We start from the raw sequence: 12,607 nt of genomic DNA on the forward strand, positions 1-12,607 counted from the left end.
ATAAGTTATAGATTTACCCCCATTATTTCTGGGGTAAACTAGATTTAGGATCCTTGAAAATACACCATTCCAGGCTTATTTCAGAGCCACCAGTCACTGAGGAGCTAAAGATGAATCTTTCCCTTTCATAACTCTGAGTTCTTCCACATCCTCTTGAAGAAAGTATCAAAGAATAATTCAGATGGAGAAGAATTTATTAAAGGAAAACAATTTTAATTATCTATGAAAAGCTGTTCTTTCAGTAATGAGAAATCCCAAGCAGGTTTCCATGCCACAGAGTTCAACATACTGCATGGGACCATTTGGGAAATGATCAAGTGGAACATACCCATTTGTTTTACCCCACATGTCACTGCCTTTGTTATTATAGTGTCAAAAGTTTCAATTCCCTTAAGAGCTCTTCAAAGGGATTCTAAGCCTGCTCAAGAGAGTTCTTTGAACAAAGCGTGATCTGTGCATTCAATCATAAGTCTGTAAAACCTGGCTTCAGAACTCTTAGAATATTACTTTCTTTTGGGATTTCACTTTGTTTTTTTTCATTTCAAGTGATTGATGCCCAATTTTTTAATCTTAACACTTCCCCCCCCCTTAAGTATAACTCTGAAACATAGCTTCAGCCATGACCCATTCAAGTTGTGGAAACATCAATTTGAATAACATAAGATATCTCTATGGCCAAGAGCAGAAATGGCGGAAAACTAAATATAAATTAATATTGTTGAGGTAACTTGGACTGAAGATTTCCAAGCTTGTTTTATGTACAGAATCACTTCATTAAGTTGTGCAACATAGTATAACTACACATTCAAGCTTTTTAGGTTTTATTATCAGGTTCAGACTTATATTAAACTAGCTCTATACCCGTGCTTCACCATGAAACTGTGATCGGGCTTAGTTTTGGGGGAGGAAAATAAAGGGGGGAAATTGTGCCTCTGCCTACCAGCATCCATCAGTATTTATCTGGCTAACATCCTGTCAGTGTGTGAGAGAGTTGAGGGCTATTTGGAAACTGAAACAGTATTTGCTGTGTGAGCAAGGAAAGAGCAAGGAGCCTGGGCGTGGCTTAGTCAACTGTTCTGTACTAAAGCTGGTTGCTGCTGTGAAACTAAAACTGAAAGTGAAACTCTTCTCTGCTTGTGTTTTGCATTTGGAACAGATTTTAGGTGGGGAGGGGGGTAGAACTCCTTAGCATCAGAGCCTGTTAATGATAATATATGAAATACTAATGCTCTGATGGTCGTTTCAAAAAATTCTTTCTTAGTGAGCATCTAGAAGCCAAGAGGAACATACCTTTCAAATTTCAAGTTTGTAGGGCTTTATGATTCTGGAGATATTGTGATGATGTGTGAGTGGTATTTCGCTTTTATTTATATAGATTGACTGTGAATAAGGATAGAATGGAAAATAAACAGTAATATATTCATGGTGGCATATGCTAACACGGTGTCTCTAAATATTACTCAAATGTATTTAGTAATTGAGGCTATCTGTTCAGTATGGTTTAATGCTATAAATTCTCAGTTTAGCTGTCTTCTGCTTGCTGCTATGATTCTTATTATAGGTCCTATAAAAGGAAAAACTATAATTTTAACATTCTTTCCAGAAAAATAACTTTATGATCATTAAGTGACCATAATGGCTATTTAAGAGATATAAAGCTTTCATGATCTCAAGCTGCTCAGGGTTTTCAAATGAAAAAGTGCATTTTTTCCCCTCTTCTTACGTTTGGGTCTCATATATATGTCAGTATTTGAGATCAATGATAACATGGGTTCATTAATTTTGAAACATGCAGACTTTTGTGAAATATAAAACAAAACTGATTTTTTTTACATTAATACAAGTATGTATATGAGACAATTAATCCCCTGACCAAACAGAATTGTAATGCACTAATCTATCTAGTTACATATGTTTTTTTTAAATCCATTCTTTCTATAGTATTTGTGGAATTCAACATCTGGAACGAGCAGGAAACAAGCTGACTCTCTTTGACTCCCTCTATTTCTGCATAGTGACATTTTCCACTGTAGGATTTGGGGATGTTACTCCCAAGATCTGGCCTTCCAAATTGCTGGTTGTAATTATGATCTGTGTTGCCCTTGTAGTATTACCAATACAGGTAAAACATTATTTTCTTTTTAAAAAGACTTAGAATAATAGCATTTTAATTTTGAATATTTGTAATGACTACACTTGTATTTTACATTATCATTTCAAAATATTCATTTATATATCTATTTCTTATCTACTTACAGTAGAGCACTAGTATAATTCACTTAATATAATGTAATATAGTATAATATACTATATAATTTGAACATTGGGCACCAGCTGGAACATTGGGTGCTACCTAACAAAATGAAATTGAATGGTGAGAAAAGTACACTTCTATATTTAGGCAAGAAAAACAAAATGCACAGGTATGGTATATGTGGTACCATGCTCAATAATAGTAACTGTGAGAGGGATCTTGGAGTTCTAGTGGACCATCATTTAAATATGAGCCAGCCACTGTTTCTACAAATATTTGTCCTTTTTAAATTTCTCCATCTATGTTATCTTTAGTAAACATTCTACTAAGCTACACTGGTTCATCTACATATTCTCTGCTTTTTTACTCTTTAGAAATGAGTAACAATTGTTCTATTTCTCTTGTCAAAAACAGCTTCCTTGGTCAGTGATATATTCATTTTCAAATCTATTCTCTTCCTTGCAAACTTCATCAGAAATCATTCAGGTTCTGATCAATAGTATCACATAATCTCCATGCAAGATTACATACACACTGATAATGTTATCTAGTTTGGATAAATGAAATGTTTGCAAGAAAACAATGAGCTCAGAGAGTATCAAGGGCCCCTTGTTTCAACCCTGAGCCGCAAATATTTCCCTCTATCAGAACACATATATTCACTTCCAAGTGTATGCTGTATGTATAACATTGAACCATTCACTAAAAAAACGACAGCAAACATAAAATAAATTTATCCATACTCATAAGTACCTCAATAATTTATTGAAGAGCAGAATTGCCTTACACAAGGACTGTCAAACTCACAGCCCACAGGCCAGATGAGTCATATACTGGCCACATCCATGCCCGGTTAGCGAGGGGTGGAAAGTTGCAATGTATCACGTGACGACGCAAGTTGGATACCTCTGCCTTACACACACTGCCTAGAAGAAAGCTGCACTTTAAAATCAGAATTCTGCCAAATTGCTAACATTCCAAAACAGACTACAAATTCTGTCAAAATTGTCCTGCATTTTCTATGCCTCTTTAATCTTAACCATTGCTAGACTTTTTGAGTACATTGTTTACAACAATTTTTTCCCTATGAACTAGACATTTTATCACTACACCAAATCCATTTTTATTTCTATTTCCAGAATCCCATCTATTTTTGTGATGTTTAGTAATTTAATTCTTTTGGGTCTGTTTCATGCAGCTTCCTGAACAACTTGCATCTGTCTTCCATTCTAATGGCTCACCATCTAATAATCATCTATGACTGTGATGTTCTTTAAAAAAACGTGGTTTTTTTTTACTTTGATTAATTAATAAACAAAGCATTATTAGGACAATACAAGCCATGATTCCTTTTTAGGGGTAGTCTTCTCTGAGACTAAATCTTGACTCTCTTCATCAACAAGGGAGCCAAGTCAAAGTGAGTGCATGTACAAATTTACTGTTTAAATTAATAAATTACAGCTAAGATTTTTTTTTTAAACAAGTTTTATTAATTTTCAAAACAGACAAGTCATCATTTTCCATTACATGTTTAAACCTTTTTCCATTATAAATTTAACAAGTCAGGTAAACTATAATTCTATTGTAAACCATTTCCATATAAACATACAAAAACCTCTTATCCAATTTCCCTTTATTTCTCTTCACTCTTATTCAATTTTATTATTATTATTTCATCTACTTCTTTCTGACTTAGTTACCATTATTCTCATTCTATATTTCTACAAGGTTTTATTAATTTCCCCCCCCAAAAAAACAACATAATCACACAACACACAAAACATATAAAAGATCTTTTTGGAAAGTAACTTGGACCCAGGTATCTCTCTTTTCATGGACTTCAATTATATTCAGGCTCATCTTACATATCATTACTTATTTTATTTACCATTCTAAGTCTTCTATATTAACTTCTCCACACATTTCACTCTTCTTGATTCTATCTTAATTAATCATCTTAATTTGAGTCATTATATTTATATCTTTTGTCCATTCTCTATTATACCTTTGTCTCATTCCTTTTAAAAGAAAGAAATTTCTCCTGAAATCACTAATCAGAGTATGATGCCTTTCTATCTCCCCACTAAATTAATCAAATTAATCTTTAAAATACCCAATCCGATTTTGCTTGGTACATTCTAACTGAATAATACATCTAAAACAATTAAATACATAGTTAAGCAATAGATTTAAATATTAAAAACAAAATACTATAATGAAAGTTTTATAATAACATCAATACCATAATCTTAATAAACTCTTTAATTAAAGTTTAATATTCTAAATCTCCCCTCATATTATATTTTCAAACCAATCATTATTAACATTCCAACATTTTAATCTCTTATCAACTCTCAAGCCATTTAAATTTTCTATTTCTGATACAATACTACAATATCATCTTATGTACCTTGCAAAATCTCTTTGAAGAAATTATACTTATCCTTTATCCCTAAAAAAATTTCTTTTTCTCATTTAATTTCAAAACTTTGTAACTTTTCTCCACCTTTTCCCTTTCTTTCTTCCCCCAACAAACCTTTCTAGCCCCCCTTCTAGCCCCCTTCTTCTAGCCTCTGCCTTACTGGCTTCCCTTCTCTGTCGCATTCCTCTTCCCTTTTGTTTACCATCCTTATATTGATTTTGCACCTTGTTTTTCCCTTTCTTAAATGTTTTTTAAATCTTAAGTCCTTTATTTCTCTTCTTTTTCCTCTTCCTTCCCTCTTGGTCGAGTTCTGAGATTTATTAAAGATGGCTTCCTTTCTTTGTTCTTCTTCTGCTGTCTTCATCTGTTGCAATGTTTGTTGATAATTAATAAGCGCCATTTCTAAAAAAAGGAAGGCTTCTTTCAAACCAGCTTTACCATTTTGTTTTGCTTGCTCATAGTCTTTTCTCAGTTCCTCGATAGAAGAAGCCATTATAAATCTTTTCTTTTCTTTTCTCTTACACCAGCCAGAATATTCCAAAGGAAAAATAAGACAATCCCAAAGTTCTCAGTCAGTCCAAACCAAGACAGAGTTCCCACTCTCTCCTCCTGGGGTAGTATCAATTAAAGAAAAGGAAAGTCCAAATCTGTTTCTTAAAGTCTTATTACAATATATTTTAGTCTTTCAATCCTTAAGGCATCTCCTCCAACAAGGTCTTAGCATACAAATATTTTTTTTAAGTCCTCTCTTTTCCCACTCACCGCTTAGAGCCAGTTTTCACCTAAAAAAAAATAGGTTTCTTAATGTTCACTTTTTATTCCGTAAAAAAAGAGGGTAAGCTATCCTTTCAGCACCATTAAACTGCCGCTTTTTTCCTCTTCTCGAAGGTATCATTCAGAAAGTCATACTTTTCAGGAATTTTGTTAAATATGTCTTAGAGTCCTAGGAACCAAGAAAGACTTTCTCCTCTCAAGCACTTTCTCCACTTCCTCCTGCGCATTCTTACCCGGCTGCCAGCTTCTTTGTGGCGGCCATTACGGACCGCCGCTGCACCGTCCTGGGAAAAGGGGGTTCTGCCAGCGGGGGAGGGGGTCTGCAACACCCCCAAACCCTTCTCCGGATCCCCCCTACCTTCAGCTGCCCCTGCAGGGCAACCTAGCTCCGTACCCGGTCAGAGCCCCAAAAACGGCTAGCGCGGCAGGGATCGCGCAGCTTCGCAAATCCCTGCCGCTCGCGAAGCCGACAAACCGGAAACTCCTCACAGCTAAGATTTTTACAGAAGAACCAAAAAAGCCAACATACTGCTGCCCACATTCAGCTAATTAGAAAGTACAGTATATGTGATATGGTAATGCACATTAATATTCAAGTGTGTTTTGCTGAAATGTGTACTGCTAGGTTATTCTTTTTTCACTTATTATATATTCTTTATGTGAGATATTGCTACAAGCCATATTAAATTAAATCACAACAAACAAATATCTAGACCAAAGATGGTGAACAATGGCCCCTTTATGACTTGTGGACTTCAACTCCCAGAATTCCTGAGCCATTGTTCCCCACCTCAATCTAGACAGTTGGACTATATGGTTTTTATCATCTCCTTGTTGACTTCTTGAGGCCATACTTCATCTTGAAATTTATTTTATTGCAGTTTGAGCAACTGGCTTATTTGTGGATGGAAAGACAAAAATCAGGTGGAAATTATAGCCGACATAGAGCTCAGACAGAGAAACATGTTGTTTTGTGTGTCAGTTCTCTTAAGATTGACCTGCTTATGGATTTTCTAAATGAATTCTATGCTCATCCTAGGCTCCAGGTAAGTCCAGCAGATCAGCATTTATCTAAATTCAGCCAGAAATATTCACATTTTTTTAACATTTTTATTTCACATATGACTGAAATCTTAGCAGTATCATGGGTCACAGACTTATATCTGTAAAATGTAAGTTACTCTAAAATTTAGGAAAGGGCTATAAAACATCCAGCACTTCTTTTTACTAGACTTATGTTGTTTCTTTAGAGCCAATTCTGAGCCTTTTTTAATGATTAATGAGATCTATGTAGTAGCCACCGAAGCTGACATTTTCTGCTGTTGAACATAGATTCCTTTTCAGTGTGCGTAATGCTTAACATTTTTTGCCAGAGGAAGTGATTTAAACTCATCTCTGCATGAGGCTAAGCATTACATGTTGATATCTTGCAGAGCAACTTTGGCATCAATAAAATCATTATTGAAATAAATAGCAGGAACACTTTTCTTTTTTAGAAAGGTTAAAAAATAAATTATCCTTCAACTATCCTTCTCTCAACTCTTAAGTTTTTCCAAGATAAATTTTAAATGGAAATATCCATGAAATATAACCATGTAATATTTCTTCTGGTTCTCGTTGATTCTTACAACATGCATTTTTATAGGACTACTATGTGGTTATATTGTGTCCCACGGAGATGGATGTTCAGGTTCGAAGAGTGCTTCAAATTCCCATGTGGTCCCAAAGGGTTATCTACTTGCAAGGTTCAGCACTGAAGGATCAAGATCTCCTGAGAGCTAAGTAGGTACCAAACAATATATATATATATTTATTGATAATTATGATCTTACCATAAAACTAATTCACCAAAGGACTCTTTCACATTTACTGGATATCCCAGAGAACATTTGTTGCATGCTTGTCCAGGGTCACTGAGAGGGAGATGGGCAGCCTTCAATTTAACAAATAAACAAATAATGATAAACACATTTAATTAAAGACATTTCTTTGTGCTTCTTATCAGCTGTGTTCCTTCCAACTGTTTTGGAAATTTACTTCTGAACAGAAATTATCAGAGCTCACATAAGTCTGTCTCCAACAATCTCATATTTTGGGGGTTGACAAATTCTATTGTCAAAAATAAAGATTCACTTTTAATTTATAACTATGGAAGCTTTCCTTTCATTTTAAACATTTCATTGCAAGATGAAACTCTAACTCATTAAGAGAAATTCAATTAATGAACTAAAGAATGGACACATACATTATTTCTTTAGATCATATACAAGTAAGCAATAAATTTTAGGTATCTTTCCCTTCCCCCATCCTTTTTTCTTTTCCCATTCAGCCTCCTATTGTCTTTCCCTAATGAAATCCACTATTTTCCTATATAGTGCAATCTTAGATTTCTTCCAATGTTTTTTTTTTTAATTAAAAGTTTACACCTTCTTTGAAAGTCCCTGGAGCAAACATTCATTGAAGTTTCACTATGTTGTTTTCCTTATTTTATTTTAATTTTAATTTTAAAAATAAAGTTTATTTAAGTTTCTTATATTTAAAACATTTAAAAAGAAACAAACAAACATAAACAAATATATATACATATATACATTTTGCAGCAGGTATTGAACATTGGTTACATTTTTCTTTTCTTTTTTTCTTCTACCCCATAACATTGACGTGATCTACCTTGTTATAATACGTTCCTCGTTCTTTTAATGTTTTAATTTCACAGAACACTTTATAGTTAAACGCACGTCCTTCATAGTTTCATTACTTATTCAGTTGTCAAATGTTGCTTTTTCTTTAACCATTCATACCAACAGTTCCAAACTTTGTAGTATTCACTATCTTTGTTGTTTTTTAGTAATTTGGTTAGGCTGTCCATCTCTGCACACTCATGAATTTTTTTAATGACCGTCTCCTCTGAAGGGACAATAGACAGTTTCCAATTCTGAGCATAGCTTATTCTGGCTGCCATTATAATGTGCAAGATTAAATGTTGATTTTTTTTCCCCTATTTTTGAGTCTATCATACCCAGCAAAAAGGTTTCAGGTTCAAGTTTTACTTCTTGTTTAGTTATATTTAGAATCCAATTTTTGATGTTTTTCCAAAATTTCTGGGCATATGGACATGTCCACCACATATGAAAGTATGTTCTCTGGATGCAGTTGCACTTCCAACAATTTGGGGGGAGGTTCGGGAACATCTTAGCCAGTCTCGCGGGTGGCAAGTGCCAACAATACAGCATTTTATAGAGATTCTCTTTGTACGAGGCTGACATAGTTAGTTTGTAATTTATTTCCCAGATATGTTCCCACTTGTCTAATTCAATACTGTGGCCCACATTTTTTGCCCAAATTATCATACACTCTTTGACTGTTTCTTCTTTTAATTTATAATCCAATAGATATTTATATATTTTACTAATCAATTTCCTTTCCTCTCCATGCCAAATCTTATCTAATTCTTGGTAGATCATATTAAAACCAAATTGTTCTTTATCTTTTTTGTAATGTGTTTGTATCTGCGCATAGGACCACCGTGCTATCTCTTTTCCTTGTATTTGTATTTGATTCCTACCCTTTAACTCTCCAGTTTGATGTAATAGATCTTTATATCTTACAATATTATCAAAATCTAAAATGTTTGGGTGTGTAACTTTTTTATCTTTTCCCAAATAGTTAATAACACACTCCTTATATAATGCCTTTGAAAGTACAAGTGGTGTTTACTCTTTCCATCCCACATAAATGTGTGCCATCCAAGTTGGAGATCAAAGCCCTCTAATGTTAAGATCCTTTTATTTATCAAATTAACCCAGTCTTTGAGCCAGGTTGCTATCGCAGCATAGTAGTATGTTTTGAAATCTGGAAGACCAAAGCCTCCTTTCTTTCTATCATCCTGTAATAATTTAAATTTTATTCCGTTTTTTTCCCCTGCCATATAAATTTGGATATATGTTTATTTAGTTCTTCAAAAAAGCTTTTTTCCAACTTGACTGGCACCGTCTGAAATAAGAATTTTTTTTTGGCAAAATATTCATTTTTACTATTGCAATACGGCCTAATAGAGATATTTGCAATTTAGCCCAATTATCTAAGTCTTTAAATATTTGAATTGTTAATTTATTGTAATTATCTTTTTTAATTGACGAGCACCTAGCTGTCAGCTATATCCCCAGATATTTTACTTTATTTACCACCTGTATCCCTAATCTCTTTGTTAGTTCTTCCTTTTGTTCATTTGTACAATTTTTTGTTATCACTTTTGCTTTTTCTTTATTAATTTTTAACCCTGCTACCTTTCCATATTGTTCTATTTCTTTCATCAAAATGGGTGTCGTTTCCAGGGGAACTTCCACTATAAATGCCATATTATTAGCAAATGCTTGAAGTTTGTACTCCTCTTTTTTAACCTTTAACCCCCTGATCTCTTTGATTTTGTCGGATTTGTACCAGTAGTGTCTCTTCTGCTAATATATAAAGTAGGGGAGCCAAGGGGCATCCTTGTCTTACACCCTTATTTATCCTTATATTATCTGTATTTTCCCCATTTATTAATATTTTTGCAGTTTGGGTATTATATATTGTTTTAATGAATCCTATTTTTTTTTTTTGCCAAATTTCATGCCTGTCAATTGTTTAATAAGAAAATTCCAATTCAAATTGTCAAAAGCCTTCTGAGCGTCTAAAAACATCAGTGCCCATTGTTTTAGTTGTGTTAGTTAGTTGTGTTAGTTAGAATTCTAAAACATCCATAATTATTCTTTTATTTGTCTTCATTTGTCTATTTGGCAGAAACCCATTCTGGTCAGTATGAATAATCCTACTTAATATTTTTTTTAATCTTTCCACCAATATTGTGGCCAAAATCTTATAATCTACGTTTAAAAGTGATATTGGCCTGTAATTCTGAATTTTTTGTGGGTCTGATTGCTCTTTGTGAATAAGGGTTATATCAGCACTATCCAAGCCTTCATTATATAAGTCTGTCATTAACTCCTCCAATAACTCTTGAAACTCCTTATAGAATTCAGATGGAATTCCATCCGGGTCCAGGGTTTTATTTGGTTTTTAGGCTCCAATTGCCTTTCTAATTTCTTCTGTGGATATTTTACAATTTAAAATACATTTCTCTTCATCCATAATTTGCGGTAAAAAAATTTTCCCTTCAGATATTTATTAATAAGTTCTTCTGGTACTACTTCTTGATTGTATAGATTTATAAAAAAGTCCTTGGCAATATCTTTCTTTTCCTTAGCCTGAGTACATACTTTCTTTTCTTGGTCTTGGAGAGCTACAATCGTTCTTTTTCCTTTTTCTTTTTTTATTTTATTTTAACCATCTCCCTGGCTTATTTGCATTTTCAAAATAATTTTGTTTTACTAATTTAACTTTTCGGGCCAGGTCTTCCTGCATACTTAAATTTATCTTATGTTTTACCAAATCTATTTCTTTATTAATATTTTGATTATTCGGATCAATTTGTCTACTTACTTCTAAATCTTTAAGGTTCTCTCTCCATACATTTTGTTGTTGCCTTTTTTCTTTATTCTTTTTAATACTATAGCCAATAGTTAAACCTCTCATGTAAGCTTTTGTTGTATCCCAGAGGTTTTGAAGGGACCTATGTTCTCTCTTATTTATTTCAAGAAATATTTTCAATTCTTTTTTCACCATTTCAATATATTCATTATCTTTTAGTATACTATTATTAAATGTCCATCTTCCAATCATTTTCTTTCTTTCCACTTAATTTGAATAGGATTATGATCAGCCCATACATTTGGCAAGATCTCTATATTTTCAATGTTTTCCATTAAGCCTGGGTCCATCCATATCTGATCTATTGTAGACCAAGAGTGATGGGGATTGGAAAAGAAAGTATATTGCTTTTTAGTTGGATATAGTTCTCTCCACACATCCTTCAAATTTAATTCCCTCACCATATTATTAAAAGAAGATGGGAATAGTCTCCTTTTATTTTTATTTTTTTGGAGCTTTTATAGTCTTTGTCCTTGTCTGAAACAGCATTTAAATCTCCTACAATACATACACTTGTATATTCAGTTTCTACTATCTTGTGATGGAGTTTATTATAGAATTCTTTTTGATTGACATTCGTGGCATATACTGTAACTAAAAAAATCTTTTTCTGGTTTAATATTATTTCTATAAATAACATTCTTCCTTCATCATCCTTGTATACTTGTTTGTGTTGCAGCCAATCTTTTATATATACTACGACACTCCTTTTTCTTTGATTTGAAAGAGCCCAATACATTTTTCCCAAATTGGTATCCTTTAGGAGGTCTGCCTGTTTATGATATGTACTTCTTGTATACAAGTTATGTCTGCATTTTGTTTTTTAAGTTTTTCAAATGACTGTTTTCTTTTTAATGTTGAGTTTAAACCATTGATATTAACTGAAAATAGGGTGATTTCTCTGTTCATGTTACTGTCTGTGTAGAGCATTTTTTGTTTCTTTTCTTGTTCTGGGTTCTCTTGTACTTGGTCTGTTGTCCTCACCTTCTCTAAGTTTCTGAGATTCTGACTGGTGCAAGTTCTTTCTCTTCAGAGAGTTGTTCTTCCTGACTTCTTGTATTTAAATCTTCTCCACTTTCACATTCTTCCTCAGGTCCCAGATATTGTTTGCAAAATTGATGTGCTTTCTCTATTGTATCAATTTTGTATTTTTTATCCTGCCATGTTACTAGGAGCCCTTCCGGGGTGAGCCATCTGACTGATATACCATTCTTAATTAACTGAGATGACAAAAACTGGTAGCCCCTTCTTTGCTCCCTAACTCTCCTAGGTATTTGCTTCAATGTTACCACTTCATGATCTTTATATATCAGTGGCTCGTCTCTGGTCTTGCCATATAACATATCTCGTATCGTCTTTCTCGCGAATCTGATGTGGACTTCTTGTGGTAGTCTGTGTCTTCGGGCGTAATGGGTATATACTCTGTAGAACTCATCGATGTCATTCTCAATTTCCTGTTTGTCTTTCTGTAGGGCTGTTGCTATCAAATTCGCCATTATTTCACGTAGATCTTCCTTTTTATCTTCAACAGCGTTCTGGAATCTCAAATAAAATGATGCTTTTTCTAATTCTATACGCACCACAGAATCCCAAAGTTCACAATATAAGACTCCAATTTTGTTCCAGTT

The 12,607-nt window shown here is 33.5% G+C and overlaps 1 protein-coding gene across 1 annotated transcript in view; it reads left to right on the forward strand.

The window, feature by feature from the left end:
* KCNT2 (potassium sodium-activated channel subfamily T member 2) overlaps positions 1–12,607 on the forward strand; it is a 255,342-nt gene that overhangs the window by 151,544 nt on the left and 91,191 nt on the right. Inside the window, exons 11-13 of the mRNA XM_087960820.1 lie at positions 1,942–2,122; positions 6,332–6,496; positions 7,096–7,232. Of these exons, the coding sequence (XP_087816946.1) occupies positions 1,942–2,122; positions 6,332–6,496; positions 7,096–7,232 (483 nt within the window). The remainder of the gene's footprint in view (positions 1–1,941; positions 2,123–6,331; positions 6,497–7,095; positions 7,233–12,607) is intronic.

Source organism: Notechis scutatus, chromosome 3, assembly GCF_049901735.1.
Source record: "Notechis scutatus isolate UNSWTSFEM ecotype Mainland chromosome 3, rNotScu1.2, whole genome shotgun sequence".
Taxonomy (NCBI): Eukaryota; Metazoa; Chordata; class Lepidosauria; order Squamata; family Elapidae; genus Notechis; species Notechis scutatus.